General features: G+C 33.1%; 3 protein-coding genes across 5 annotated transcripts; 2 read left to right on the forward strand and 1 right to left on the reverse strand.

The window, feature by feature from the left end:
* The first annotated feature begins 1,260 nt into the window (after positions 1–1,260).
* Positions 1,261–7,016, forward strand: LOC126674140 (diphthine--ammonia ligase). 2 transcript variants are annotated; one of them, XM_050368530.2, is made up of 12 exons: positions 1,261–1,494; positions 1,602–1,673; positions 1,764–1,843; positions 2,299–2,524; positions 2,616–2,648; positions 3,181–3,263; positions 3,363–3,435; positions 3,757–4,102; positions 4,204–4,535; positions 4,875–5,212; positions 5,626–5,983; positions 6,446–7,016. In XM_050368530.2, exons 1-12 carry the CDS (start codon positions 1,417–1,419, stop codon positions 6,659–6,661), a joined length of 2,235 nt encoding a protein of 744 aa, XP_050224487.1. In that variant the 5' UTR covers positions 1,261–1,416; the 3' UTR covers positions 6,662–7,016. The 2 variants fall into 2 exon arrangements, with proteins under 2 accessions (XP_050224487.1, XP_050224488.1); XM_050368531.1 differs by lacking the exons at positions 1,261–1,494; positions 1,602–1,673; positions 1,764–1,843 and having other exon boundaries at positions 2,369–2,460; positions 2,549–2,648.
* A 5,669-nt stretch (positions 7,017–12,685) lies between these two features.
* LOC126675309 (uncharacterized) lies at positions 12,686–17,671 on the forward strand. The gene is made up of 3 exons (XM_050369929.1): positions 12,686–13,041; positions 13,311–15,275; positions 16,844–17,671. The coding sequence occupies exons 2-3, from the start codon at positions 13,680–13,682 to the stop codon at positions 17,231–17,233; spliced, it is 1,986 nt and encodes a 661-aa protein (XP_050225886.1). The 5' UTR covers positions 12,686–13,041; positions 13,311–13,679; the 3' UTR covers positions 17,234–17,671.
* A 99-nt stretch (positions 17,672–17,770) lies between these two features.
* Positions 17,771–22,521, reverse strand: LOC126675310 (uncharacterized). 2 transcript variants are annotated; one of them, XM_050369930.2, is made up of 9 exons: positions 22,422–22,521; positions 21,579–21,997; positions 20,468–20,847; positions 19,660–19,909; positions 19,161–19,326; positions 18,975–19,077; positions 18,650–18,778; positions 18,308–18,523; positions 17,771–18,214 (listed from the first exon to the last, which is right to left on the reverse strand). In XM_050369930.2, the coding sequence occupies exons 2-9, from the start codon at positions 21,814–21,816 to the stop codon at positions 17,936–17,938; spliced, it is 1,761 nt and encodes a 586-aa protein (XP_050225887.1). In that variant the 5' UTR covers positions 21,817–21,997; positions 22,422–22,521; the 3' UTR covers positions 17,771–17,935. The 2 variants fall into 2 exon arrangements, with proteins under 2 accessions (XP_050225887.1, XP_050225888.1); XM_050369931.2 differs by lacking the exon at positions 22,422–22,521 and having other exon boundaries at positions 21,579–22,085.
* Positions 22,522–27,570: the final 5,049 nt, after the last annotated feature.

A 27,570-nucleotide genomic window follows, 5' to 3' on the forward strand; every position in this document is an offset into this window, starting at 1 on the left:
AATTACAAGTAAAGGATCAATGTGATTTTTAAACTTGATTGAAGATCAAATAACTTACTTTTGGCAATTTTAATCAAATATTTAAAAAAAAAACAATTGAAAATAAAAACTACACAATATTAAGGCCTGAAATGATCAATTTTTTTGAATTGACCTAAATATAGAAAGCAGGGTCATTAATTAATTTAAAATTAGAACAACAAAAATGATTGAGGACATCTCCATCCCAACTATAAAAAAGAGTTGGGTTCCACCATTTAGAGTTGGATAACTCCAACCCAACTTTATAAACTCATTTTTTTAGAGTTTCTGAATAGTAAACTCTACATGTAGAGTTTCACTATTCACATCTCTATAATGATTATTTTGTACTTTTTCATATTTACCAATTACTAGTTTAACCCATTAATTTTAATTTGTACAATTATGTCCTAATATATTCAAATATTAAAAATTTATATCTTTAATATTATATTTTTTATATGACTTCTTCTAATAAAATTATAAAAAATTAAAAAACGCATATATTATAAATTAATAATATATAAAATTAACGAAAAACATATTTTAATAAATAATATAAACAATTATAAAAATAACAACAACAACAACAACAATAATAATAATAATAATAATAATAATAATAATAATATATTTTCTTATGTTAATTTTTGTATTTTTTTTAAATTTTTATGCAATGTTTAATATGTGTCTTTTATTTAAATATAATTTTTAATTTAAATATTAAAAATATTAATATTTTATTCAATTTTATTTAGTAAAATATATATTATTATATGATAATATATTTATTAAAAATTTTATATTTTACTATTGATAAAAAATATATATTTTTATTCTTAGGATGAATATGTAAAAAAAAAATCAATTTGAGTTAAGTTGTTAAAATGATAAAATAGTGTAGTTTTAAAATATTGTTTTGGAGTTGGAGATAGAGTGTGTGGTTGGAGGAAAATTTATTTAGAGATAGAGTTTGTGATTGGAGGAAAATTTATTCTATTTATAAAAAATAGAATTCCAACTATAGAGTGGATTGAAGATGGTCTGAAAGTGGGTTATTTGATTACGAATTATAAGTATAGGGATGAGATATACATTTTTTTTTGTCAAAAATGGTAATCGACTTTAATTGGAATCTCAATTGTTAATTGTTAGTTACCGAAGTGTGGTTCGAACCCACAATCTCTCAATACACTTAAAGACGCCTTAGCTATTCAAGTTAAGCCCACGTTGCCCTTTACTCTTAAACATTCTGTCATTGTAAACTAAAAAAACAGTTGTCAAAGTAAAACTAGCGAATGAGCGATCAACATTTCAAGCTTTCTATTCCAAAAGCTTACTAAAACCCTAAAAAAACCAGAGAAAACGCAAAAAGCTCTCCTGCAACTTGAAGAGATGAAGGTGGTGGCGCTAGTAAGCGGAGGCAAGGACAGCTGTTATGCCATGATGAAATGCATCCAATACGGTCATCAGGTAACTAAATCAAACAGTTTATGTAGCTCACTAACTGTCCTTTAATCCTACAATTAATTAATCAATCATCTTCAATCTGTCTTGCTTCTTTAATTGATGTTTAATAGGTTGTGGCATTGGCCAATTTGTTACCTGTTGATGACTCTGTTGATGAATTAGATAGTTACATGTATCAAACTGTGAGTCTCTCTACCTCCGTTTTATCGAAGTAAGTGGATTTTTTTTAGGTGGTTTTGGGATGAATGAATGATTTTTTTTTATTTTGATAGGTTGGGCATCAAATTGTTGTTAGCTATGCAGAGTGTATGGGAGTTCCATTGTTTCGAAGGCGAATACAGGGATCTAGCAGGCAAGGACTAATTAATTATAAGATTCCCAAGACTGCGTGCTCGTTTTTTAATATCTTTAATAGAGTTGTGAAATTCATGGTCTAAAGTCTAAACTATAAGGTTGCGAAATTTATGTTAATTGTTGTTTGAAACTCTTATAATCGTAGTCCGTAGGGTGCTCAACTTATGAGTATGTTTAGAAATAGAAAGTTGAAGAATGAAAGAACTCAATTTGTTTCAATTTGATTTGCTCGTATTCTTGTACATGTGGAAAGTTAATATTATTTGAACTTCATTTTAAAGCATTTTGAGAAAAAAAAGATCGTGCTACACTTGAACTGGGTTATGTCAAACTAGGTCTTAGGAAGGAAATTTATTATTTTCTATGAAATTGTATTTTTTTTTGAGTGGATAAAGGTAACTGCATTCCTCCATTTAGCTGAACATTGGTATCTACTACTTGTGCATTGTACAGGCTCCAAAAGCTTAACTACAAGACAACTGCTGGTGATGAGGTTGAAGATATGTTTTATTTATTGAATGAAGTTAAGAGACAGATACCTTCCATCACAGCAGTATCTTCTGGTGCTATTGCGTCTGACTATCAGAGGCTACGAGTAGAAAGCGTTTGTTCAAGGTTAGGGCTTGTTTCTCTAGCATATTTATGGAAACAAGATCAGTCAACGCTACTTCAAGAAATGGTATATTGTATTTGATCACTGCAGATGCTAGTCAAATCTCTAAAATTCGTTCCTATTTCCTTGTTGGATAATGTTGTTTTTCGCTCAACAGATAACAAACGAGATCACAGCTATCACTGTAAAGGTAGTGATTTTTTTTTTCACTTTGTTGGTTTTAGTTCTTGGTAATAGCAAGCAGCTTTTATCTATATACTTTTTCTATTGAGTTTATCTCTATGATTTATTTTATAAAATGTAGCATAAACACTTAGTTCAACTCATACCTCCCTTTCAAGTTTTAGTTACTGCACTTTATATCTCCAAAATATTTATGGCATGATTGTCACATTATTATTTGTGAAACGTGATTTACATTTGATTACCAATTTGAACATGCTTCTTTATTTTACTTTTAAATCTTTGCAGTAGATTATCATTTAATTGTAAAGAGTTGCAATGCTTGTAAAGGAAATGACCTACTCTTTCATATGATCTAAGAAACAACTCAGTTTTATGCATGTACAACTGCTCTTTTTATTTTTTCTACATCACTAATTTACCTTAGTCTGAATTATTTGCAAATCTTTACTTTGCATGACAAGTCTCAATGCCAACCTTTGAAGTTCAAGGATGTCATATGAATCTTATATGACGATGATTGCTTTTTCATGCAATAGGTTGCAGCCATGGGATTGGACCCAGCAAAGCACTTGGGCAAAGAAATAGCTTTCTTGAAACCATATCTTCACAAGTTGAAAGAGTATGTCTTTTTTTTCCCACCTTTTTTGAAAGTTGTTTGTTTTTGGAAGTTGAAACGTAGCTGCTTATCTATGGAATTTTTTTTGTTATCCTTTGGCAGATTGTATGGGATTAATGTATGTGGTGAAGGAGGGGAATACGAAACATTAACCCTTGACTGCCCTCTGTTTGTTGTAAGTTTACTGTGCAAATCCTTCACGAATCACAATGCTTAATTTGATCCTATTAAATGTCCAACAAACCCCTTTTGCCTGTCTACTTTTTTGTGGACGGTATTTTATTTTTAATGATCAAGGGAAATTTAAGTTCAATTTTTATGTATCTCTTTTCTTGCCATATGAGCCGTGATTTGCCTTGTGATACGTTTTTCTTACCATTTTATGTAAAGTACTTTAAAAATGCTCGTCATCAAAATTGCTGCACGGGTTTGCACTAATAGTTCTTCATCCTTTGCTCTAAAATATTTGTCATCTTCATAACATTTTAATTTCTAGAATTGCAGAATTGTGCTGGATGAGTTTAAAGTTGTAATGCACTCTTCAAATTCTATAGCTCCAGTCGGCATCATTCATCCTTTAGTCTTTCACTTGGAAAATAAAGAGAAGGGTGCTTTAGTCAATGATAATGACAAAACGAATGATTCATGCCAAGAAAAAACGGGTTCTGTTTTTGAAGTTGAAGGAGACTGCACAAACAGAAGTGAGACTACGTCTAATTTAACTGTTGAAAGCACAGATTTTGCTGAAGTTAAAAACGATAGACTTTGCGTCTCTAAAACACAAAAGGATAATGTATTTTCCATTTCATGCTGGTTGCAAGATTCAGACAATACTTCAACAGGTTAAAGAATAATGATCATTCTACACTTTCTCCTGAAAAGTTTGTTCTTTGTATATGCAATTTTGATAATTGTTCCTGATTCTCTGTTTTTTGATTGACAGCATTGCATGAAGATCTAGAGATTGTTCTAAAGCATATTGAATTACAGCTTGTAAGATATGGTTTTGGCTGGGAGCACGTCTTATATATCCATCTCTATATAGCTGATATGAATGAGTTTACTACAGCAAATGAGATGTACGTTCGGTTCATTACACAGGAGAAGTGCCCCTTTGGTGTTCCATCCCGCAGTACAATTGAAGTGCCTTTATTGCAAGTGGGTTTGGGAAGGGCATGTATTGAGGTTCTTGTGTCAAATGATGGAAGCAAAAATGTCTTGCATGTACAAAGTATTTCTTCATGGGCACCTAGTTGCATTGGACCATATAGTCAGGTATGTAAACTTACTAGAGTTTATTTTCACTCGACTAAGTTCTTGAGTTTTATTGTGTGAGAATGATCAAATTGCTTGCAAGGAATAGAGGCTGCACTTATCTGTTCTGGAAAATAAGGATGATAAATACTTCTTTGAGTTTAAACAATGAAAAGATAATTGCATTCATGAGCATAGTATGATAGTATGGTGGATGACTGTTTGCTAAATTATTCATTGAACTTGTTATAAATTTGGGATCCATAATACAAAAGCTAGTGGTATTTCTTGTGTGAAATTAACTTTATTAGCTCTTACAAATCTGATTTACTTTTCTTCGTTTGAATGTTACTTTTCCAGGCAACCTTGCATAATGAGATGCTTTACATGGCTGGGCAGTTAGGTTTGGACCCTCCCACAATGACTTTATGCAGCGGAGGCCCTGCCGCTGAGTTAGAACAAGCACTAGAAAATAGTGAAGCAGTGGCAAAATGCTTTGACTGTTCGATATGTAGCTCTACTGTTCTCTTTACCGTATACTGTTCAAAACAAATTCCATTGTCTGATAGACATATGGTTAAGGAAAAGCAGGAGTCCTTTATCAAGAAGATGAGAATACTGGAACTAGAAGAAGGAAACACACGTAAAGCTCTTGATCCGATATATGTATATGTCCTTGTGCCTGATCTGCCAAAAAGGTAATTCTTGTGCATGCATATTTCTTGTTCATCTGGCTTCTTTCCAAATAAGCCATGGTATTCTAATTTATTATTATTATGGCTACATTATATATTTTATTAACCATTACTTATGCAACCTTAAAGGCTATTATTACAATAATGCTTAGTACCCTTTTCCGACCTTCCATTAAAATATATTTTCCAGATTTCTTTGTGAGAAAACTATGTAAAACAAACAACATTATAGACCTACAGCCTTCCTTTTTCATTATTGTTGCTAGTTGTCCGATGAAACACATATCCTTGAAATTAAGATAAGAAATATATGCCAATGAAAGTCATGCTGTATCATATCTTTACTTGGATGGTATGTTGGAAACTGTCTGGAAATGGCTACTCCAGTGCATTCATCATCTCTCTGGTTCTTGCAGGGCATTTGTTGAAGTAAAGCCTCTTCTTTTTGCCTTAAAGGACATGAGCATAAAAAAGACCACTGTGTGTAATCTATCTTCTGCCATCCTGCCTAATTGTTGGGGCTTTCAGCAAGCGCCATGGCATGACTCTTGCATTCAGAAATGTATTGTTAGTGGGAAGATATGTGCAGTTCTTTTGTCTATTAGGAATGACATTGTTGCGAAAATCTGTTTGGAGTCTCTTGGTGGCGATGATAATGATGGGGATCAACACCACTCTCTCAATAAGGTGCAGATGGAAAGGATTTCAAGATTTTGTATCTATCTTCTTGATAAAGTGGTTGCGGAAGGTGATTTTTCTTGGGAAGACACAGTGGTCAGTTTCTAAAATCTTTTTTTTTATCACCTCTTATTTTAGTTGTAAGGTTCTGATTACTTTGGTATGTTAGAGGTTCATGAAACTGGTCTATGTAGGGGGGTGTAATAACCGAATCAAACTGAATAACTGAATCAAACTGATAAATTTGGTTCGGTTCGGTTTGACATTAAAAAAACGGTTTTATTGGCTCGATTCGGTTTGAAATATTTAAATCTTTCCAGATTCTGTTTGGTTTTAAATAATGCAAAATTTTGGTTCGGTTTTGATCAAACCGGATGCACACCCGTAGGTCCATGTGTGTTTATGTACTGTAATACTGCTGAGTTAAGCTCCGCGGAAAGCAAACATACATATCCTTACGGCTTTTTACATTCCGAAGGAATCTCAGCTCTTGTTATTTCTCTTGTTCAGTTTATCTCTTAACTGGTAATTGATGATCTGTTATCTTGGTTTTTGTAGACATTGAGGTTCTACCTCCCAACAAGCCTCGGCATGACTGTGGAGACAGTATCAAACATGTTCACAAGTGCTTTGAAAGATCTTTCTGAAATGGGCAGAAAGGTTCAAACTGGGGCAGAACCTATGTTTAATATTGTTCCGGTCTTAGGTGCAGGCAGATCTGCTGGATCGATGGATGATTTGATCACGTGTGAATTATTTGCTCAGAAATCCTGAACCTCGTTGCTCCTCCATTAATCATGTAAAATTAATTTTTCATCATGAGAAATTCATGAAGGATACATTATCAAAATTATTGAGCACAGAATTATATGGCTCGTCAGCGTCGATTGATCAGCTGCTCCATTGCTCCATCGCCTCTTTCTGTGCTATGTTTTACTTTTTTTGCGGATGCGGTGGATCAATGGCAATTTGAAGTGTCTGTAACTGTCGGTCGCTATTCCGGAAGCAGGTAATATGTATCATGATCTTTTTCCTTGCTTTTATTCTTCTGTAATGCTAAACTTGCAACTGTCTACCCTATTTATTGCTATGAGCTTTACATATTTGGAGCTTGACTTCTTTTTTTTAAGAGCAGTTTTTTTCTTATTACTTAGAGGTTGATGTGTTTGGTTTAAATGAATTTTATAAAATTGCAGAATTCATTTATAAATGAATATCGTCAAGTTTAATATATTTAGAAATTTATTAGTAACCTTACCTTTTAAGTTCTATAGAATTGATCAATGTTTATATCAAATGAATTACTAAATACTATATTAATTTGAAAATGGAAGAAATTGTATAGTATAATTGAATCAAATAATAGATTTATATGTATAAAATAATTTTGTAAAATTGATTATCTATTGACATATCAATGAAACTTAATCAACTAATCTTCATTTCGCCCCTCGTATTTAGTACAAAAAATCAAGAGTCGAAGTACGTAATTTTGAACCAAAAACCGACCACTAATTATGGTAATTTGACGTTAATCTTTATGGTTAAAGGTGTCAACTCACCAAAAATGACAAGTTGTGAGTGTTTTATCTAAACTCACGAATTTGGACTCTTTTGATCTGTTATGACAATTTGGAGGGGCGAAATGAATATTTGCTTAAAACTTAATTTAGCAAGAAGCAAAAATTTATAGAAAAAAAAAACTGAGTTTCGAAAAAGACGATAAATGTCACATTCTGAATTTGAGAATCAGTGAAATCGGAAACAAAATTGCTTTTTATCAATTTGTCATTTTTTCAAGGACCCATTGCCATTTTTTACTCATAGACGGAGATTGACATGCTCCCAATTCTAACTTATGTTTTGGATTTTAGTCCATTTCCAGTAATTTTGGGGAACAAAACTTAAAGGAACACCCCAAAACTCTCCTCTTATCATGATAAGGCCGTATTATTTCAAACTCCAGTTGTTTATATCTATGGGTTATTTGTAAAAAAAATTCATCTTTTACCTTTTTAGCAATTTAAATACGCTTTTTAAACCTTTTCAAAACTTGTCACCTCACGTTATAAAGTTTTATTTTTTGACATTTTACAAGACGATGCTATTATTATTCAGTATTTATTATCTAATACTAACTTATTACTGTTTGTATGCTAATTCTGAATATTGGTTCATTGGAATGCGTCGAGACATTCATTTCTACTTGGGAGTTATGATATATTGCTAAACGTCACTCTTTTTACGAGTAATGCTATATAACCCTCCTTTATAACCCACCTTCTTTAACCCACCTGACGTGGCAACTAACTAGTGGATGCATTAAAAGTTGTTTTTTGAGATATACTCCCTCCGTCCCATTTAAGAAGGGGCATATCCCATTTTTATTTGTCCCACTTAAGAAGGTCATATCGTGTTTTTTGTGCCAATTTATATGAATTTTCCTTTTATACCCCCTTTTCTCTTTCCATAATTAATGAGTATTAGTCTATACACAAAATACAACACTATCATAAATAGGGGTAAAATAAGAAAATATTATAATAGTTAATGCTTTCTTAATATATGTGAAAAAGTCATTTGCCCCTTCTTAAACGGGACGGAGGGAGTACATTTTTGGAGGGGAATTGGACGAATTAAATGTTACCACGTAAGAAGAGACAATAAAGGAGGTAAAAAATGGTGGATTAAATAGCATTTTTCCTCTTTTTACCAACATTAAATGCAGCGGCAATAAGTACATCATGAATTTCAAGGGAATGTGAATAAAACATTCCACAATGAAAATGTGAATGATTTATAATATTCAGTATTCAACTATAAGAGAAATTTGAAATAATTATTTTGGACGAGTAGTTTTAATCAAAATGTTAATTACATTTGTTGGATCCAAACTGTGGCAACAATTTTTTTTTATTGTTTGATTTGATAAGTTTGAAAGACTGGTTTCTCATTAATCTTTGCCTTCAATAAAGGGGCATCTCTTGCATTATTATAAAATTTATTAATCTTAAAAGTACAAAAGAATTATTTCATAAAAAAGTACAAAAGGAAAAGAAGAAGAAGCTCAACATCATATGGAAAAGGATTGTGATATTATTCTTAAAAATTATGACTTGTTGAGTGTTACCTTACGTTCAAGGCTTGTTTCCATTATACATAATTTCCATATCCATGATAAGAAAACCTATTCATAATACTTATTTATAAGACTAGTATTATTAATAAAAATTAGAATGATGATTGAAAAATGAATTTTTTTCATAGAATTTTTTTCCATGGATAAGTTAAAGTTGTTTACTTAGGGAACTAAGGGGAATAGAACGGCCAACCGTTTCTTGACCGCTATCCACCGATTATATTTGTTCTTTTCACATAATTTTATCCGTTATTCACTTTTTTCCGTTCTTTATTTTTCAGTCGTCCGTTGTTTTTCTCTTTATTTATTTGATTTCGGGACACTTTCCCTCAACCAAAAAACTTATAACTTTTTTTAGTGAGCCATGGCCACATGAAATTGAGGGGACCATATGACAAAGTATAAGAACAAAGCATGTGTAGGTTGGGCACTATAGCTAAATTTCTAGTTGTTGAGAAACAGAAAAGGGACAATATTGTGTAAGCACAAGCTCACTATCAATAAAACCAAATGAGCCTTTGCCCATATATGATCCACAACAGAACTTCATCATTTTGTTTTTGAACAAAAAAAGAGTATTTAATTAAGGAAAATTTAGCAAAAGAGCCCATTTGTTTGGTTCTTACAAATTATTAGTTTAGGTTTAGAGATTGATCACCTAAATTTGCCTTAAAAATACAATGATTTTTTATATGATTTTCCTTATTTTGTCCATAAACTATTTAAAAATGACATGATTCTTGGGTTGCTAGTGGGATTTGTAGATTAATCAACTTTACCTAAAATCTCATATTGCATAAATCATCTTTTTATTTGAGAACAACAAAATTTTGGTCCTATCCTCCTTCCTATATCCAAATTTGGAATCAGGTTGGGAACATTTGGGGTTACCATGCGTACTTTCAATAATAGAAGGTAGAGGTGGTCATCGGTCGATTCTGTCTGAAACCAATCAACTCCAAAATCAAGCCAAAATCAATCTGGAAATATGAAAAGCTCGGTTTCAAATCTCTTGAAATCGACGAGTCTTAGTTCGAACCGGATTTAACAATAAATTTATATCCTATTCCAAACCTATCTACTTAAAAAAAATGTTAACCCAAATATCTTTTGTAGCCTTCCTCATTTTTCTTCACTTTTATTTCAACCTTCAACCATTTTTTTTTTAAATTTTCTTTCATTTATTCTTTCATAAAAAATTACATATGATAATTATTATTTTATTAAATTTTACCATTTTTTAATCAATTTTTTTTATATTTATTTCTTAAAACGGCCGGAACTAGAATCAAACACTTTTAATTTTTTTAAATCGTGAACCGACAATTTTGAATCAAACCTACTGGTTAATGAACCGTGACCACCTCTAATACAAGGTATATTCTATTTGTACAATGTGTCCTTCCATTTCTTTTTATTTTTCCAAAAGAAATTGAATTATTAAGTTATAGTAAGGCAGAAAACTAAAAAAAGAGTAATAATCAAAACCATTCACATGCCAAATAAAATATTATTGTTTGTACCATATCAATCAGATTTCACGTGAGGCTAAGGTGATGAATTCATCATCTCTCTCCAAATAAGTTTCATAGAAGTAACTTAGCATGCGAATTTTATTTTCATAATCAGTGTTCAAAACGTCTCTATATCATAGATTTTAAGGTCAATAATTTTATTTTACTTTCATATTTAACATATGCATTTAATAAATTCAGTTTCGAAAATATTTGTCAATATTTTAATTTAAATTCCAACATAGATATAGATGATCATATTATATTAGACTATGATAAAAAAAAGATTCAAATTTAAGACATGTAGATTTAAGGCTTAAAATAAAAAAGCTATTTTAGTTCAAATTTTCATTTATTTGATCTTTTTTTCAAAATTGATTATTCAATAACTTTTTATTTTTTATTTGATATATCTCTTTATAAATTGAAGTTGTGAGCATGTTATGCAGTCGCCATTAAATTACATAACTATTTGTGACGTCACATTTCACATAATTAATTATATAGGGATGATAAAATGCTAATCCCCTTTAAATTTTTTATTTTTTTGGGTCTCTACTTGAAGTTTGTTATTCAATATTGTTTGTTTTTATAAAAAAAAAAGGGATTAATTTCATATAAAATCACCACCCTTGCACGATTTTTTATTTTAATCGCATCCTTTAAAAAATGTCATATAAATGAGAGGCATGTTATCACCGATGATCCAGTAGTCGTGTTCGATGCTACGAAAATCGAACCCTTAGTTTTTAATTAGACCTTTTGCTGTTAAGGAAAAAAGGAAAACATTTTTCTAATTGGAAATCCTAAGTTTTTAATTTGGAGTAATTAGAATTTGGAATTTTGTGTTCAGATGAGTAGGTGGCAAATTAATTGCCACATAATTAATTCCAAAAGTCATCAGCAAAAGCCACGTAGGATTAATCAATTAAAGTCTGAGGGTAACGGAGTTAAGTTAAGGGGCTTGGGTGATCTTTTTTTGATGGGAGTAGGGGTATGGTTGAACCTTTTAGGACGTTAAGGGTTTAAGTGAGCTAAGTGGTAAACGATAGGGGTTTGGATGACCCTTTTCCCAAAATTAAAGGATTCACTAGCAATTATCAGTTTCGATGCAGTTTTGGGTGGGTAAATAGATGATGGGTTATTAGCATCAGACATTATCGGATCCCTCACTATGCCCTATGATTATCACCCTTTCTGTTCTGTACAATGTTTTTAGCTATCAAATGTTAAATTTCCCACAAAAAATGAACAAACTAATATATATTCTGTCTGTTGAAAAAAGCAAGAACATGTTCTTAAAAAATCACTAATTAATAGTAATAAAAAAATCCGTTATATTCCAATTAAAAGTAGTACATAGTTAAGAACTAATACTGCAAAGTGCTATGTGGTAATATTTATGTGTTTTAACATATAATTATAAATAATTAATTAATTTTATTTCCACCAGTTCCATTTTGGGTTGAATATACGTAAACAAATAAACATAATAAATATCATTAAATTTTAATCATTATATGAGATTTATAAATTAAAATTAATAGTTTTTTTAGTATTACTATTATAATTTATAAAACAATTCACAACTACAAAAATCTTTAAGTATTATTCATAAGAAAAGTACTAGAGATTATTAAGTTATTACATATAAATACATAATTAACAACAAGTAAAAAAAATTGGTTTGATCATTTAAAATATCTCAATTCTATGATTTTTTTTATTTACGACTCCACCTTTTAAAATCTCCAGTTTCAATCTATCTTTCAAATTAATTTAGTTTTAGCCGTTTATTTATATTGAATAGGAAAAATATTCAAATATATTTTTTTCATTGTTTTATATTTAAAAACCTCATAATAAAAATGCATATTGAATCAATATGGAGCGATATAAATAACTTTTTAATTTTTTTTTTCTCAGTTAAAATTAAAAAATTTAAAAGCCGAAGCTATAAGTGAAAAAATAATAAAAACACAGTGTATTTATGTGGTGATTAAGCAAAAATATATTCAAAAGGCATTGTACTATGATGGCATCCCCGTAATAAAGATCAAGACAGAAGGGTATTTCTATATGAAATTACAAAAAAAAAAAGAAAAGAAAAGCAGAAACAAAGCATAAACTGGAAAAGATAAAAATGAGAGAAAAGTGACTAAAAAAACTTTAAAAACACACAGAGAAAGCGAGAGATCTGAGTTTGAGTCAAGTGATCCGAGTCACCACCGAGTTAGGGTCACATCACTCATCTCCTCTCTTCTTTCATCTCGTCAGCATTAAATTATATTTAATCACCACAACACATCCCAACCGTTCATTTGAATCCCTTCATTCTCAGCTCTCCGATTCTCCTCTCTCTCCATCTCCGTATCACCCCTCTCTCTATCTCTGCACAATTCGAAAAACAGCAGCAACAGCATTACAAATTTCAAACTTCAAACCCGAAGATCGGGTCGGATTTCGGGGTTTATACTGAAACGGGTCCTTTTTTGTATAAGGTAATAATTGGTTTTATTTAATTAATTTCTATTTTTTTGTGGGTAATTAAACCTAGGAGTTGGAAGTAGTGAACAAAAGCAGAAATGGGAAAAAGTTCATTTTTGGGGATTTTGTGTGTTTTTATTTAATGTTGGGAGAATTTAGTTAGTTAAAGGTGGTTACTTGTTTGGGGTTTGGTTTTTAGGTCAAAAGAATTAAGCTTTTTTAAAAAGTTTGTTTGAAGTAATTTTAATTTTTTTTGTGTTTTTTGTTGTTTTAATTATTTCAGATTTGAGCTTATTGGAAAGTTGATTGCAGTCTATTGAGCTCAAGATCAGTAGATGGTAGTGTGATTTAGTTGTGTTTGGAAGCTGAGAAAATTTTGTGGAAGAATATTGAGCAATATTGAGGACAGTGGATAATGTTCTGATTGAAAGTTTTGGATTAGAGGTTTATTTGGCTGTAATTGATCTCTTCCGTTTGGGTATAATTTGTTTTTTCAGAAAGATTCGAACTTCATTCGCCATAGAATCGTGGCTTAATGATAGAAAAGCGCTAGTTTTAGTAGGTGTTTTCTACTAAGTAGAGCTCTATGGTTTTTGCCCATAAATGGAAGTAAATTCATAGATTGGCTACGTGAACGAGTAAATTAAGGTCGATGGAAGATTTTTCTAAGTATGTCCACAGTCCTGCCCACCTTGCAGTTGCACGGCGAGATTATGCAGCTTTAAGGCGTACTATTTCAACTCTCCCTCGTCTAGCCAAGGCTGGTGAAGTTATTACAGAAGAAGAATCTCTTGCTGCTGAGGTACGGGCTGATGCTGTTTCAGCTGTTATTGATCGTCGGGATGTCCCTGGTCGTGAGACTCCTTTACATCTTGCTGTTAAATTGAGAGATCCAGTTTCTGCAGAGATTTTGATGGCAGCTGGTGCAGATTGGAGTCTGCAGAATGAGCATGGTTGGAGTGCTCTTCAAGAAGCAGTTTGTACTAGGGAGGAACAGATAGCAATGATAATTGCTCGGCACTATCAGCCTCTTGCTTGGGCAAAATGGTGCCGCAGGCTTCCACGTATTGTTGCTTCAGCAGCTCGTATTCGTGATTTTTACATGGAGATAACTTTTCATTTTGAAAGTACAGTTATTCCATTTATTGGTCGCATTGCCCCATCAGATACCTACCGCATTTGGAAGCGTGGTTCGAACCTTCGCGCTGATATGACCCTTGCTGGGTTTGATGGTTTTCGCATTCAAAGGTCAGATCAAACATTTCTCTTCTTGGGAGAGGGATACACTTCAGATGATGGTAATAGGTCTTTGGCACCAGGTTCTTTGATTGTTCTTGCTCACAAGGAGAAAGAAGTTACTAATGCTTTGGAGGGCGCAGGTGCCCAACCGACAGAAGCTGAAGTTGCCCATGAAGTGACATTAATGTCTCAAACTAATATGTACAGGCCGGGCATTGATGTCACTCAGGCAGAGCTTGTTCCACATTTGAACTGGAGGCGGCAAGAGAGAACAGAAATGGTTGGAAATTGGAAAGGGAAAGTTTATGACATGCTTCATGTAATGGTAAGTGTAAAATCAAGGAGGGTGCCTGGTGCTATGACAGATGAAGAGCTTTTTGCGGTAGATGATGATGAAAGATTGGCAAATGGTGCTGAAAATGACGAGTTTGATGATGTATTGACAGCAGAGGAGAGGAAGCAGTTGGATTCTGCACTTCGTATGGGAAATTCAGATGGTGTTTGTGAGGATGAGGAACCTGGGTTAATTGAGTATCAAGAAAATGGTTCAGGAGGTTCATACGAAAATGGGGAATCAAATGGCTCTGTTAAAGATAAGAAGAGTTGGTTTGGTTGGAAAAACAAAGGTTCTAAGAACAATAATGATGATCCTGAAGATTCAAAGATCTTGAAGAAGTTCTCTAAGTTGGCTCCTGAAGCTGGAACCCAAAAATCAGTTGATAATCAAAGATCTTCATCTGAATTTTATAGGGAGGATTTGGGAGATGCAAAGAAGGGTAAAGATAAAGGCAGCAAGAAGAAAAAGAAGAAAATGCCTGGTACCGAGTCCAAGCTCGAGAGTGAGTACAAGAAAGGGTTAAGACCTGTCTTGTGGTTGACACCAGATTTTCCTTTGACAACAGAGGAGCTTCTGCCTTTACTTGATATATTAGCTAACAAGGTCAAGGCTATTAGGAGGCTCAGAGAGCTTTTGACAACTAAACTACCTGTAGGAACATTTCCTGTCAAGGTAAGTTGAATATCTTCTTTCTCCAGCATATTAGTTACATTTATTTGTTTATCTTTTGTTATTTTCTGCGATCTAGGAGAATTTGGTTGTCGTGGGGAGATTGGATCCAGGGGTGTTTAGGCTCTTGGTTGAAACCTCCTATGTGTATCTGGATCCATCTTTCTTAGGGAATAAATGATTTAGAGCTCAGCATAACCATTGATTTGCTGTATTAAATCTGTTGCTATTATGGATCCTTAAGATGAGCGTAGAGTTTGTTTTTGAGAATTCTTTAAAGGAAAATCTGAAAATTCACAACCACATGTTTCAAGTTCATTCGCTTGCGCAATTTGGACTATAAGAATGTTACCTGTTGGTATTCACCGTCTTTTAAATATAGCGGCGTTTTATCTTTGGCTGTAGCCAAGGCCCAAAAGCATTTTCCTGGGAGTTTTTTATATAGTAAGAAATGGGCTGTGCTGTTATTCGGGACTTGGCATTGAGGAAACTTCATGGTGCATGCACAAAAGCTATACTTTATTATGTGACAGTTAGTTACATATAGACTGGGTTCTAACTAACACAATTCTTATCTTCCCGGTAATCAAGAATTTTATGCTTGTGATGATGGACTTGTGGTGGATTTTGTAATTAGAAGAATGTGAATTTTGTTAATTCTTCAATGTCTATTGCTAATCTTAGAAAGAATCGGGACGGCATCCAATTTTTCCTACAAAGGAGTGTTTTATTGTGGGAAATTCATGACAATAATGCACTGACAGTTAGCTGTAGTTATTTCGCGAAGCTTTATGAGCCGTTTTTTCTAAAATTAAGTTAAAAAATAGTAGCCATGTTCTGTCACAAGTACCCTTTTTCACCTACTTAGTCTTGAATGTGGAAGTGCAGTCACGTTTTAGGTCTTAAATGAGCAGAACTGGGATAATTATTAGACATGAAAGTGTGATGCACAGCCTTATCTAGATAAGCATGGAAATAAAGACGTGCGTCATGTGCTCTTTTTGTGTATCTAATTCATTATGTAGAGGTGTAATTGCTTCTTCTTGACTGGTAATTAGGTAAAGTAAAGGTTTGCAGAATTTATTGAACTGGATTCTGAGTTGTGAGCTTCAAACTTGAGTCTAGACTTGGTTTTACATGTTGCTGCAGCAAGCACAAGTAGCCAAACGTGAGTTCTAATTGCACCATTCCATTTGTGGAGAAAGTTGTACTACATAAAGGATAGAGCATCATGGATTTTATTAATGAATAACGTGTCAAATGTGCACTTTCTGCTGCTATGTAGGTGCAAAATTGAGATATCGATTGTGGCATTCTTTGGGTGATTGGTTAGCCTGTTCATTAACTAAATGCTTTTTCATTAATTTTTGATGAATAATGGCAAGATGTCCAACTTGAGAATTAAAACGTTTGCTGATTGGTTTTAAATGTCAGAATGAAGTGTTCTCCTTGGAGGAAAGTTAACTGAGGAGATTTATGAAAATTAACATTGTCTTTAATGAAAAGTTTTTGTTGATAGAATACTATATTATATGAGCGTTTGATAACATCTAGTTTTCTTTTTATTGCAGGTTGCAATCCCCATTGTCCCAACAATTCGGGTGCTTGTTACTTTTACAAAATTTGAGGAGCTTCAGCCAGTGGAGGAATTCTCAACCCCTCTTTCGAGTCCAGCACATTTCCAGGATGCCAAATCAAAGGAACCCGCAGAAGGGTCATCGTCATGGATTTCGTGGATGAGAGGAAGTCGCGGTGGGCAATCAAGCGATGGTGATAGTCACAGGTACAAGGATGAGCTTGATCCATTTCACATTCCAGCAGACTATACATGGGTTGATGCCAATGAGAAGAAGCGTCGAATGAAGGCCAAGAAATCCAAGGCCAAGAAACACAGGAAACAGGCAGCAGCCAGAAATGGGGATGGTGGAGCTCATCCCTTGAGCGAAGAGGTGGAGGAATAATTGCATAATTATCAGAACTTTTCGACCTCAAAATTCCTATTTCCGAGGGAAATGAGATGGGGGCCCTGCTTGCCCATCTGACCGTATGATTCTTCCCAGTCCGGGCAATCACTTCTTGTTGATTATGAAGACTATTGTCTTCATCTGTTGTATTGTTATGTGATGTGGATGTGAAATCGGAGAGGAGCAAAGTCTCCGTTCTCCGGCCGCTTAAATATGTTAATTTGATTCCTTTGACATTAATCTTTGTATCAAAATCAGGTGCTCATGTAGCCTACACTTTTGTGATTGGTAATTCTTTCTTCCTTGGATCGTTTTGACCTGCACTTTTGATTTAGAATTGAGAAACTATGGCACTGTTTCTAACAGTTGTATGAGACATTGTAACAGATTCTGAGTGATAGAGAATACAATGCTCTAATTGTATCTGTTGGGTAATTTGTGCTAACAGTTCTTTAATTTTTTTCTCTCATTATAGTCTCTTTTATATATTTACAGTAATAGAAAAAATTCTACTGCTGTAACTTCACTTTACAGTTTACTGTAAAAGATATATGTGCTTATTTTATAACTTGCCTTGCCTCGGTGTACATGGAGAGAATGTACATTAGAGGAATTAGAATACAAAATTGGACTCTTATTTATGGACAACTATTAACCATGTCTATCAAATTTACATGCGACTTTTTACAAGTCAGAATTCTACCAAAATCTATCTCTATTAACGCTCAAGTAACCAGCCATTACTTTCCCTCCGGTATTCCTCATGCCATCTATCAGAAAACACCACGTTGAACCCAATGCTCCGACGAAGAAGTCGGATTCAATTGCCATTAAGAAATTAACAAGAGGGTAATTTGTGCTAGTTTGCCTGCCCAAACTGGCTTCATACGAGGCCATTGTCAAGTTTCCAACCTGGCGTGTTACATTGCTGTGGTAGAAGTTCCAAGATGTGTACAGTTTTGATTTATCAATAACCTCCTGAAAAAGATGAACATTACTAGTATTAGTAAAGGCTACCGAAAAACCAAATCAAGAATTTGAGATCATTGATTGTCAGAATTGAGTTGTGACCTGCATTTCCGTCGATAACCAAATGCTGTTGAGGTGCGGAAACTGCTGCCTTATTCGATCAGCAAGGTGCATGTATTCTTCAAATTCAACCACCTTCATTTCACAGGCCTTGTCCCCCATTCTTACATGCATGCTTAGCATTGGCCTAGGAATCCATGGTTTGTGGTTCGACCAAACGAATTGTTGAATATCGAACACTGGCTTGTCAGTCATTTCCTGTGACAAGAGATCTATTACTATAGTCATTTTAGAATGAAAACTCTGGCGGGTAACTGAAAGAAAGTAATTTTGTTCACCATGTTCAGTGCTAACATATAATAGAGAATGGACGATCTGACAAACCTCTGGCCATTTATCTTCAAGACTTGTAAGAACCTTCTCTGCAGCTTCCTCTCCGAATGCAGCATTACGGGCAACATTCATCAAGTGGCATGTATACTCCGTTTGAAATCTCATCAAGTAACGTAATGCCTGTCCAACATTACCGACGATGAAAATTTAAAAATGAGTAGATGATCTGCAATCTTATGTTTCAGCGTATCATTTTTGCTTTTAGAAATACTTTCGAAACTCTATATTCATAACCAATTTCTATAAAAACTTGAATTTTTCCCATTTTCTGTTTCCGCATTTCTGCTTCCATACTAATATAGCTTTTAAGTCTTACCTGTGCTCTCCACCATCTTAGATCCATCTTCCGATGAGAGGCAATCAAACTCCCATTTATCTCTGTTGTTGGTTGCAAGTAACTCCAAGGATCACCCCATATTCTGAATTAGACGGCAACTATTAAAGAATAAACAAGACAATATTTCTTGAGAAGTATGAAACCAATTACTTACGCAGTACTGACCTTGGAATTCGTCCAGCCCATATTTCCTTTGAGGTATAGTTGTCTTTTGTAGTTATGCTTCCGTTTTCTCGAGCTTCTTTATTGTTCATGAGCTCAAAGGCATGATCTCGGCATTCTTGAGATGTCTCTGGAAAGAAGTAGCAGGACCAACTAGAGCGAGATGCGCCTATAGGAACATACATTTATGTGCCATAAGTCTATCGGTAGCAACATATATTTTAAGTGAATTGGTCAATATCATCTAAAGATTTAATCCAGAAAATAAATTATTAGTTCCTTGAACTCCAAGTAATTGACGTGATTAGAAGCCGTAATAGACTTGAAAAAAAACTAATTTTTAGCTCTAAGTTTTTTTGAAGATTTATTAATTATAAGGTACTCAAATTCTGCAAGGGAACAGGCCCTTGTTGGAGAATTTTATAGCTATCAATGACAAGAAAACGCGTAGGAATGTTCGATCAGAAGAAATTTAAAAACAATAATTTGTTTCGGCTCATACCCTTACAGCCATCATGGTCAGCTCGGTTATAGTATCTGGTGACAAGGACTCTTTTCTCCTTGATTGCAATAGCGAGAAGTCCACACATTCCAGCGAGCTGTGCTCCGATGCCAAAGCCAGGCAACTTTTCCCAGTCAGTTACAAGAAATTTTACTTTAGGATCCATGCAGTCCGGTGGATGCTGATGCACCCATATGTCACGCTGCACTTTCCTTGTAAGAGGGTAATTTTCTTCATCTGATCCAGTAATCTGATGAAGCACAATGGACAATTAAATCATTCTGATGTAACATTGTAAGAACAAAATGAGAAGTCATAAAAAACGTATAAAAAGGATAATTACAAACAGCTTATTCATGGCCTTCAATATTATAGATCATAAATTATGACCAGAAATGGTCAAAGTTTATAAAATTTGGAAATGCAGGTCTATTTATTGGCCAATGAGTTGCAAAGCTCAATTATGCACGCCTACATGCAAAATATATAGGTAACTATCACTAAATAATTAAAGATCGCACGTCGGGCTGTGTTTAGGAGTGTGCAAAAATTGAACTAAACAGTTACAGAACTGATAAATTCGGTTTGCGGTTTGATACTACCAAAAAAAGGACTTTTCGGTTCAATTCGGGGTGGAAAGTAAAACATGTCAATTCTATTTTTTGTTCAAACCAAACCGAACCGACTGGTTGAGTTCGGTTAGAAATATCTTAAATCCTTACAAATCCGGTTCGATTTTCAAAAAAATCAAAATTCCTAGCTGTGTTACAAGTTCATAGCAAAATTTAGCGGAAACTCAAGGACATACCCAGGGAGGATAAGCACCTTCTGACATGGATCGATGCCTGTAGTATTTAAGTTGTTCACTGGCTGCGGATGCTGGGTGCCAGTCTAGTAATCCTATCCAAGTAGTCCAAGGAGGGAAGCTCTCATTTTCCGCCTGCTTATCAAGACGTTTGCTTATTTGTGCACTCAATTTACAGTTCTCCAAATGAGGAGCTTTAGGTATAGTCGACTTGCTCAGTCTGAGATTCCGAAGGATTTCATTTTCTTCACCTACTGATTCAGATAATAAAGAACTCCAAGCTGAACGCAGTAATGTAACTTTCTCATCGTCTCTTCTTCGTGAATTGTCCCACCTTTCCGTTTTCACTAATCTAAATTTACAGTCTGTACTTGTAACAACATCTGCAATAACACAAATATGCATTTTGTTTATAGAACTCCACCATCATGAACTAAGAAATTACGAGGTATAACATTCACTTAACAAACATCAGTAGTAATTAACTCGTACTGTTCTCGTTTATGGAGGAAGATTGAAATAAGTCTATTTCTATAAATGAATGACTTCAAAATATCATATTAAAATGCTTTGCTTCTTTTGAAAGGATAGATTTTAAGGACCACGATTCTTTATAAACCTTAAAAGTCACTTCTTCAATGGCTCATGGATGCACTAATTACAGTAAACAGTAATCTAGAAACTTCAGTTAAAGTCATTCAGTAATATCTTCCTTCAAGATTGGTTAAGTATCTTAACTTAAGAATCACAAGCTCTCAAATGAAAGGATTATTAGCTTAAATTTGAAGTATTTAGGAACTAATTGGACAAACTAACCAAGTATGATTAACAATTGATCACTATAGTCAAAGTAGCTAACTAAATAAAGATATTGTCTTTAACACTAATTTTCTTCCATTACACTCTTTAATCATTTCTATTTTCACCTTCCTACTGCCAAAACTTCACTTAACACCAAAAAGATTACTCTGTTTTGGTTTTATCTGACTAAAAATGTAATAATGATCAACAAATTCACAGAATCACATCCAAATCTCAATCAAAACTAGAAATAAAAACAAAAGATGAAAACTTTAGAAGAACAAATACATGAATTAAGAGTTGATGAACTTACTGAGCAACTCAGAACTTGAATTCCAAGGTGATGAATTTCTCATAGAAACAGCAGAAAATGAAACCCCGCCAAGAACAAAACTCCCAAGTGAAGTAAGAGCAGCCAAGAACAAAGAAGTGAGACAAACACCACACAGAAAACCCACTACACAAATTTGACATGGAAATGAATTCCCCATTTGCAAAGCTTTCTGTGATACTATTCTTTCAAGAGATTTCTGACCTAATGGTGCCTCCATAACTCTCTTCTTGATCAACAATTTGTTGAACTCAAAGATGAAGAAGAGAACCCAAATAAAGAACAATTTGAATCAGTCTCCTCCTCTAGTTGTGTTTTTATTGCTTGCCAACTACTTTGCATCAGCAATCACATGAAAGGCGAAGCAAGTTACTTTCACCTAACATCAGCATGGGTTTTACCTGAAAGCAACTCAAGAAAAAGTACAAATTCACAAAAATAATCTAAAGTTTCAACCTTTCATTAAAATCTTGATAATTTCTGGCTTCTTTTAATGAGTGTGGTCCATTTCTAATTGGAATGCAAACAAATATATTTTGATTTCATTATAAGTCGCACAAATTAAACAAAAACATACATAATAGTAATACTCATGTGTCATGAAAAGTTGATCACAGCTAAAAATTATGCAAATTCAATAAGAAATTAGCATGCATAAAGACACTTGCCATATAAGAAAGCAGAAAAATGCAGAGAGCAGTAAAGCTTTAATCTTTTATTACTGCTCTAAAAAGAAAAAACTGAAAATGAAAGGAGGAAAAAGCAAGCAAAGATGAAAGCTTTGTCAGAAATGTGTACATGCAAAGGGAGCATTGGGAAACTAACCCAACAAAAATACCATTGAGTTTGAGTTTCTCGAGAAACAAACAGACAATTATTTATTCTTCTACTATAGGAGTAACTGACTTGGTGTTGGTGCAGCTTCCTACTAGCCAAGCTAATATATAAAACTTGCCACAGCCCACAAAACAAAATGAAGAGACGTGTCATTTTGGTGTAATCAAGCAAGTATATTCCAAGTGGGTCCAATTTATAATACTACAAATTATAGTACTAATTGGTTTGGTTTGGTTTGGTTTGATGTACACGTCTACTTACATCTCTTTCATGACTCAATTATCATGCATAACTCCAACTTCATGAATTAAGTTTACTTTTTTTTTATAAAGTTTGGTTTGATTTAGAAAGGAAAGTTTGCTTAATAATAATTTAACAAACTTAAATAAATTTAAGCATTTTAAAGTAGATAAGTAGGAGAAAGAAGGAAGAGCAGTTGAAAGAGAGCGCAAGAAGAGGAGTGTGATCTTTTGCACTACTCCACTGTGTACTGAGTCTACTCTCAACTCAACATTTCATCGGCACGTTGTTAGCTGGAAGTTATGGTATGCTTTTTTTTTTTTTTTTTTTAACAGAGGTAGATATATAAAAGAGTAAATTACAATTAGCTAAAAAGATTAATTGTTGAATAAATTAGTGTGAATTAAATGAATATTTTTTTGGCTTGGTTTACTTGCTAACTTACCAAGAAGTTGTATTTCAATTTTAGTCAATTAAAATATAAAAACAATAGTATTCCTTATAATTAATTAGACTAATTAAATGTAAGGTGATAATTATATTTTCCATCAAGGTAATTAGGAAGTTCTATTTAACTAGATTTGTCCGGAGAAGTTACTTCCCTAGTCAAATGGAAGTTAAAGTGCTAATTTTCCGAGAAATAAAATACATAAATTGAATCAGCTAAGAATATTTTGCGACTTTTTGGAAAATAAAACTTCCCTTATCCACTTACCCTCAATCAAACGAGCCCAATTAACTCTGAAATTAGGTCCTTCCAGTCCCGAACTCATTCGTTTTGTATAAACAAAAGCTCACTTTGGCTCCTGAAGTTGGACCAAAAAGAACAAATAAGTCTTTAAAGTCGAGGTTGGCTCACTTTATATCTTGTAATTGTCCAAAAAGGCTCACATTACAACGCCGTTAGTTTCTTCAGTCAAATGATGGCGTGGCACGTGAGAAAAAATTTCAAAAATATCCTTAATATCTAAAATACTTACCAATTTTATATTTATAATTTTTTAACCATTTTCACCCTCTTTTTCATTAGAATATGAATAATTAAAGAATTCTTAAAATTAAATAGAGTATTGTAAAGCAAAAAAGAAAAAGAAAGAATTCTTAAAATTAAAATATTTATTAAAACAAATAAAAAACAACTAAATACTTCAAACCCTAATTAAACGCTTCAAAATCCAATTAAATAATTCAAAATTAAATTAAACCAATTCAAATTAAATTTAAAATTGATTAAATTAAAAATATAAACCTAAATAAACCTAAAAGGTAAAATAATAAAAAAAATCACCGAAGAAGACGAACGAGACGAGCCCGTTTGAAGCATTTAATTTTATCTTGAAATGTTTAATTGTATTTCAATTGTTTTAATAAATATTTTAATTTTAAATATTTTTAATTATTGATATATAAATAAAAAAGATGGTGAAAATTTTAAAAAAAAATTGCAAGTAAAAAATTGGTAAGTATTTTAAAAATTAAAGATTTTTTTGAACATTTTTTATATGTGCCACATCGTCATTTGATAGAAGAAACTAACGGAGTCAAGTTTTCGGTGTGATGTGAGCCGTTTTGGACAACTATAGAGTGTGAACTGTGAAGTGAGCCAACCTCGATTTTAGGGACTTATTTATTTTTTTATTTCGATCTCAAAAGTTAAAGTGAGCCTTCTGTCTTTTATATAATTTGATAATTAATCGACCAAGAGATAGATAATATAATACCTAGTCAAATAAAATAGCTAAACATAAATTAATTAATTTTGAAGCACAAATTTATATACTCTGGCGATCCTTATATATATAAACAGAAATTATTTTATCTTATTTTGAAAGCATTTCGCTTATTAGTATTTTATTTATTTAGTATATTAATTAATTGATAAAGATTACTATATTAAAAAATTTAAACTTTTAATATTAGCTTTGATTTGATTTTATAAAATATAGGCTAATCCTCTGAAAACGCCCTCACCTTTTACCCCAATTCGTTTGCACCCTCACGTTGTAAAATCGTCAATTTTACCCAAATTATGACCTTTCGGTTTCAATTGCACCCTCAATTATTAAAATCCACACCTTTTGATTTCAATCACACCCTCAAACATCAAATTGACCTTTTTCTCAATACTTCAAATTTTAACAAATATTCTAAATAGTCCTCAATGTTATAATTGAAACATAAAAACCATCTTCCCTAAAATTTCAAAAACTAATAATAATTTGTTTATTAAAAATATATCAATCAAATAAATAATTTAAAACATAAAAAAAGTTAATCTCCACCACCTAACTCCGGTAGTGGGTACAGAACTCCGCCGCCACCATCACTCTATAAACCCCACCGTCATTTTTAATTTAGTTTATTAACATTGAATTACATAAACAATTAAAATGGGTAATTATTTTTGATTTTCAGTATCTAAATCTATTTGTCTTCTTCTCTCTTACGCCTCCACATTTATCTATCTAAAGACCAAACCCATATGTCCGGTCTACCATTATTATTGGCATTTCTCATTATCATTGAGACCATCCCAAATACAGAGAGAGTTCAAAGCAACCCCAAACCAAATAAAAGAGTTTTTACGTGGTTTTGAGGGTGACAGATGCAAAAGTGGAAGCTTTTGAGCATAAGCTGAGTGACCCAGTTGAGAAGGACTCGTTTGTTGAACTGGGTTTATCTTTGTTTTTGTTTGTGGGAGGTAGCTGAGTGAATCAGCCACCTAGTTGCAGCTATGAACACTGGAGGTCGACTCGTTGCTGGATCTCATAACAGAAATGAGTTTGTTCTCACTAATGCCGACGAGAGTGCTAGAGTAATTCTTGTGCATTTTCTTTCTTTTTCTTGTTTGTATTATTTTCTGATCTAGATTTTCTTTAAGCTTTCTTACCCTACTTTATTTAGATGTCTGATTGTTACATAAATGAATTGTAATTAAGGAATATTTGGGAAGTAAAGATGTGGGTTTTGATTTTGATGAGCATCAGGTATAATATATGGTTAATCTCCAATTAAAGTATAATTGTGATCCAATGTGCTGTATATTTTGATACCACTGAAAATGCAGCCTGGAATAAGGAAGCCGGCGAGTTTTAAATTAAAAATTGATTTATATTTTAAAAAATTATTCATTTTTTTATTTAATAATATATTTCTTCAGCGGGTCGGATGGCGGCGACGGAGTCATTCAAATATCGGAATATTATTAATTAAAAAAAATATTTATTTATATTAAATACAAAATTATTATGAAATTTTATAATTTTTGAAAAGAGGAGTTTTTTTATTGTTTTAAATATAGCATAAGTCCTATTTACAATATATGTTAAAATATAAGGTATTGATTTGAGCCTTTTTCAAGTGAAAAAAGGTCAATTTTGTAATACCCCAAAATAGTTAAGTACCTAATTGGACCACGTGTCCAGTCTGGATTTGTTAGAGTGGCAAAATCGGAAAGTTTTCCGATAAATAAATTTTAGCAGGTCGGTTTTGGAAAGGATTATGGTGAAGAATTTAATAATGTATTTCAATTCTAAAGTCAGAATTGGAATTGTAAGGAAATATGTCAAGAAAAGCCCAAAATAAAGTATAGGGACCAAAGTGGTAATTTAGCCACTTTGGGACGAAAATGAAATTATTTCGCCAAGGTCCGCGAAATGTCTTATAGTATATGTGGTAAAAGTTTCAGGTCAATCAGAGACCTTTTAAAATTTGGATGCGGATGCGTTTTGGACTGAAATGCAACTTTTGAAAAGTTTAAGGGCTAAAGTGCAAGTTAGCCAATTAAATAACGAGAATAGTAATTAAAAGATTATTGACGGAAAATAATAATCTTGTGTTAGTATTATTTATTTGAATATAAGTAATACGTAAGTAATTGAGCTAAAAGAATAATTTAACCATTTGGTTAAATTAGAAAGTTTAAAAGAGAAATGGTTTAAGTTAAAGAAATGAAGGATCAAAATGGACAATTAGCCAAGATATATGATAACCTTCCTTAAGAGAAAGGGAATGAAATGATGCGCAGAGGAATTGGGAAAGTAACAGAAGCTTTCGACGATCGATTACGATCCGTCGCCGCTTTGCCGTTTCTCGTCCAAATCGCGTGTTCTATATATCGATTCGTTCAGAATTCGATTCTCTATCATCACTAAGCTTCAAATCGAGGTAAGCTTGACGTTTTTATTATGAGAATTGATAAATAAGGGTTATTTCGTTTTAACGGATTAAACGAATCGTAATCGCGTTTCTATCGGTGTTTTTGATGAAATTTGAAGTGGTTATTAATGGAAATCATGTTAAAATCGATTTTGGACGTTTAAGCACGTCGGAATGGTCGAAAAACCCTAGGAATCGGATTCTCAGGGGGCTGTGCACTCGGTACACGAACGTGTACCAGAGTACACGAACGTGCACAAAAGTGCACGAACGTGTACCAGCCGAGGTACACGAACGTGCACAAAAGTGCACGAACGTGTACCAGCCGAGGTACACGAACGTGCACAAAAGTGCACGAACGTGTACCAGCCAGAGTACACGAACGTGCACTAAAGTGCACGAACGTGTACTAGCTGTGGTAACGCTCGTATGTGCATCCCGACTTGCCCCAACGCGTATTCGGGCCATATTCGACCTAGGTAACTGATGTTTTGAGTATTAGACCCTAAAAGACAATTTGGATTTGAGAATCATAAGTTTTAAGATTAGCTCGACGTTTTGAGCAATTAACGATAATGGAACACATCGATTAAGATCCATGATTCTCGAATATGAAGAGTCGTATTTGAGAATACGATCGTTTTAACCTAAGTTAATAACTTAAGGTTTTAGTATTTAGTCTACGTTTATCAATTTAAACGTACATACGATTTGAATAGGATATGGATATGTCGACGAG

The sequence above is a fragment of the Mercurialis annua genome, linkage group LG3 (genome assembly GCF_937616625.2).
Source record: "Mercurialis annua linkage group LG3, ddMerAnnu1.2, whole genome shotgun sequence".
NCBI lineage: Eukaryota > Viridiplantae > Streptophyta > Magnoliopsida > Malpighiales > Euphorbiaceae > Mercurialis > Mercurialis annua.

Coding starts and splice junctions, on each gene's coding strand:
- LOC126674140 (XM_050368530.2), top strand. CDS start 1,417: ATGAAGGTGGTGGCGCTAGTAAGCGGAGGCAAGGACAGCTGTTATGCC. Junction 1,674..1,763: donor ATAGTTACATGTATCAAACT/GTGAGTCTCTCT, acceptor TTATTTTGATAG/GTTGGGCATCAAATTGTTGT. Junction 4,103..4,203: donor TTCAGACAATACTTCAACAG/GTTAAAGAATAA, acceptor TTTGATTGACAG/CATTGCATGAAGATCTAGAG.
- LOC126675309 (XM_050369929.1), top strand. CDS start 13,680: ATGGAAGATTTTTCTAAGTATGTCCACAGTCCTGCCCACCTTGCAGTT. Junction 15,276..16,843: donor TAGGAACATTTCCTGTCAAG/GTAAGTTGAATA, acceptor TTTTTATTGCAG/GTTGCAATCCCCATTGTCCC.
- LOC126675310 (XM_050369930.2), bottom strand. CDS start 21,816: ATGGAGGCACCATTAGGTCAGAAATCTCTTGAAAGAATAGTATCACAG. Junction 19,910..20,467: donor AAGGTGCTTATCCTCCCTGG/GTATGTCCTTGA, acceptor GTGCTTCATCAG/ATTACTGGATCAGATGAAGA. Junction 18,215..18,307: donor GGTTATCGACGGAAATGCAG/GTCACAACTCAA, acceptor CATCTTTTTCAG/GAGGTTATTGATAAATCAAA.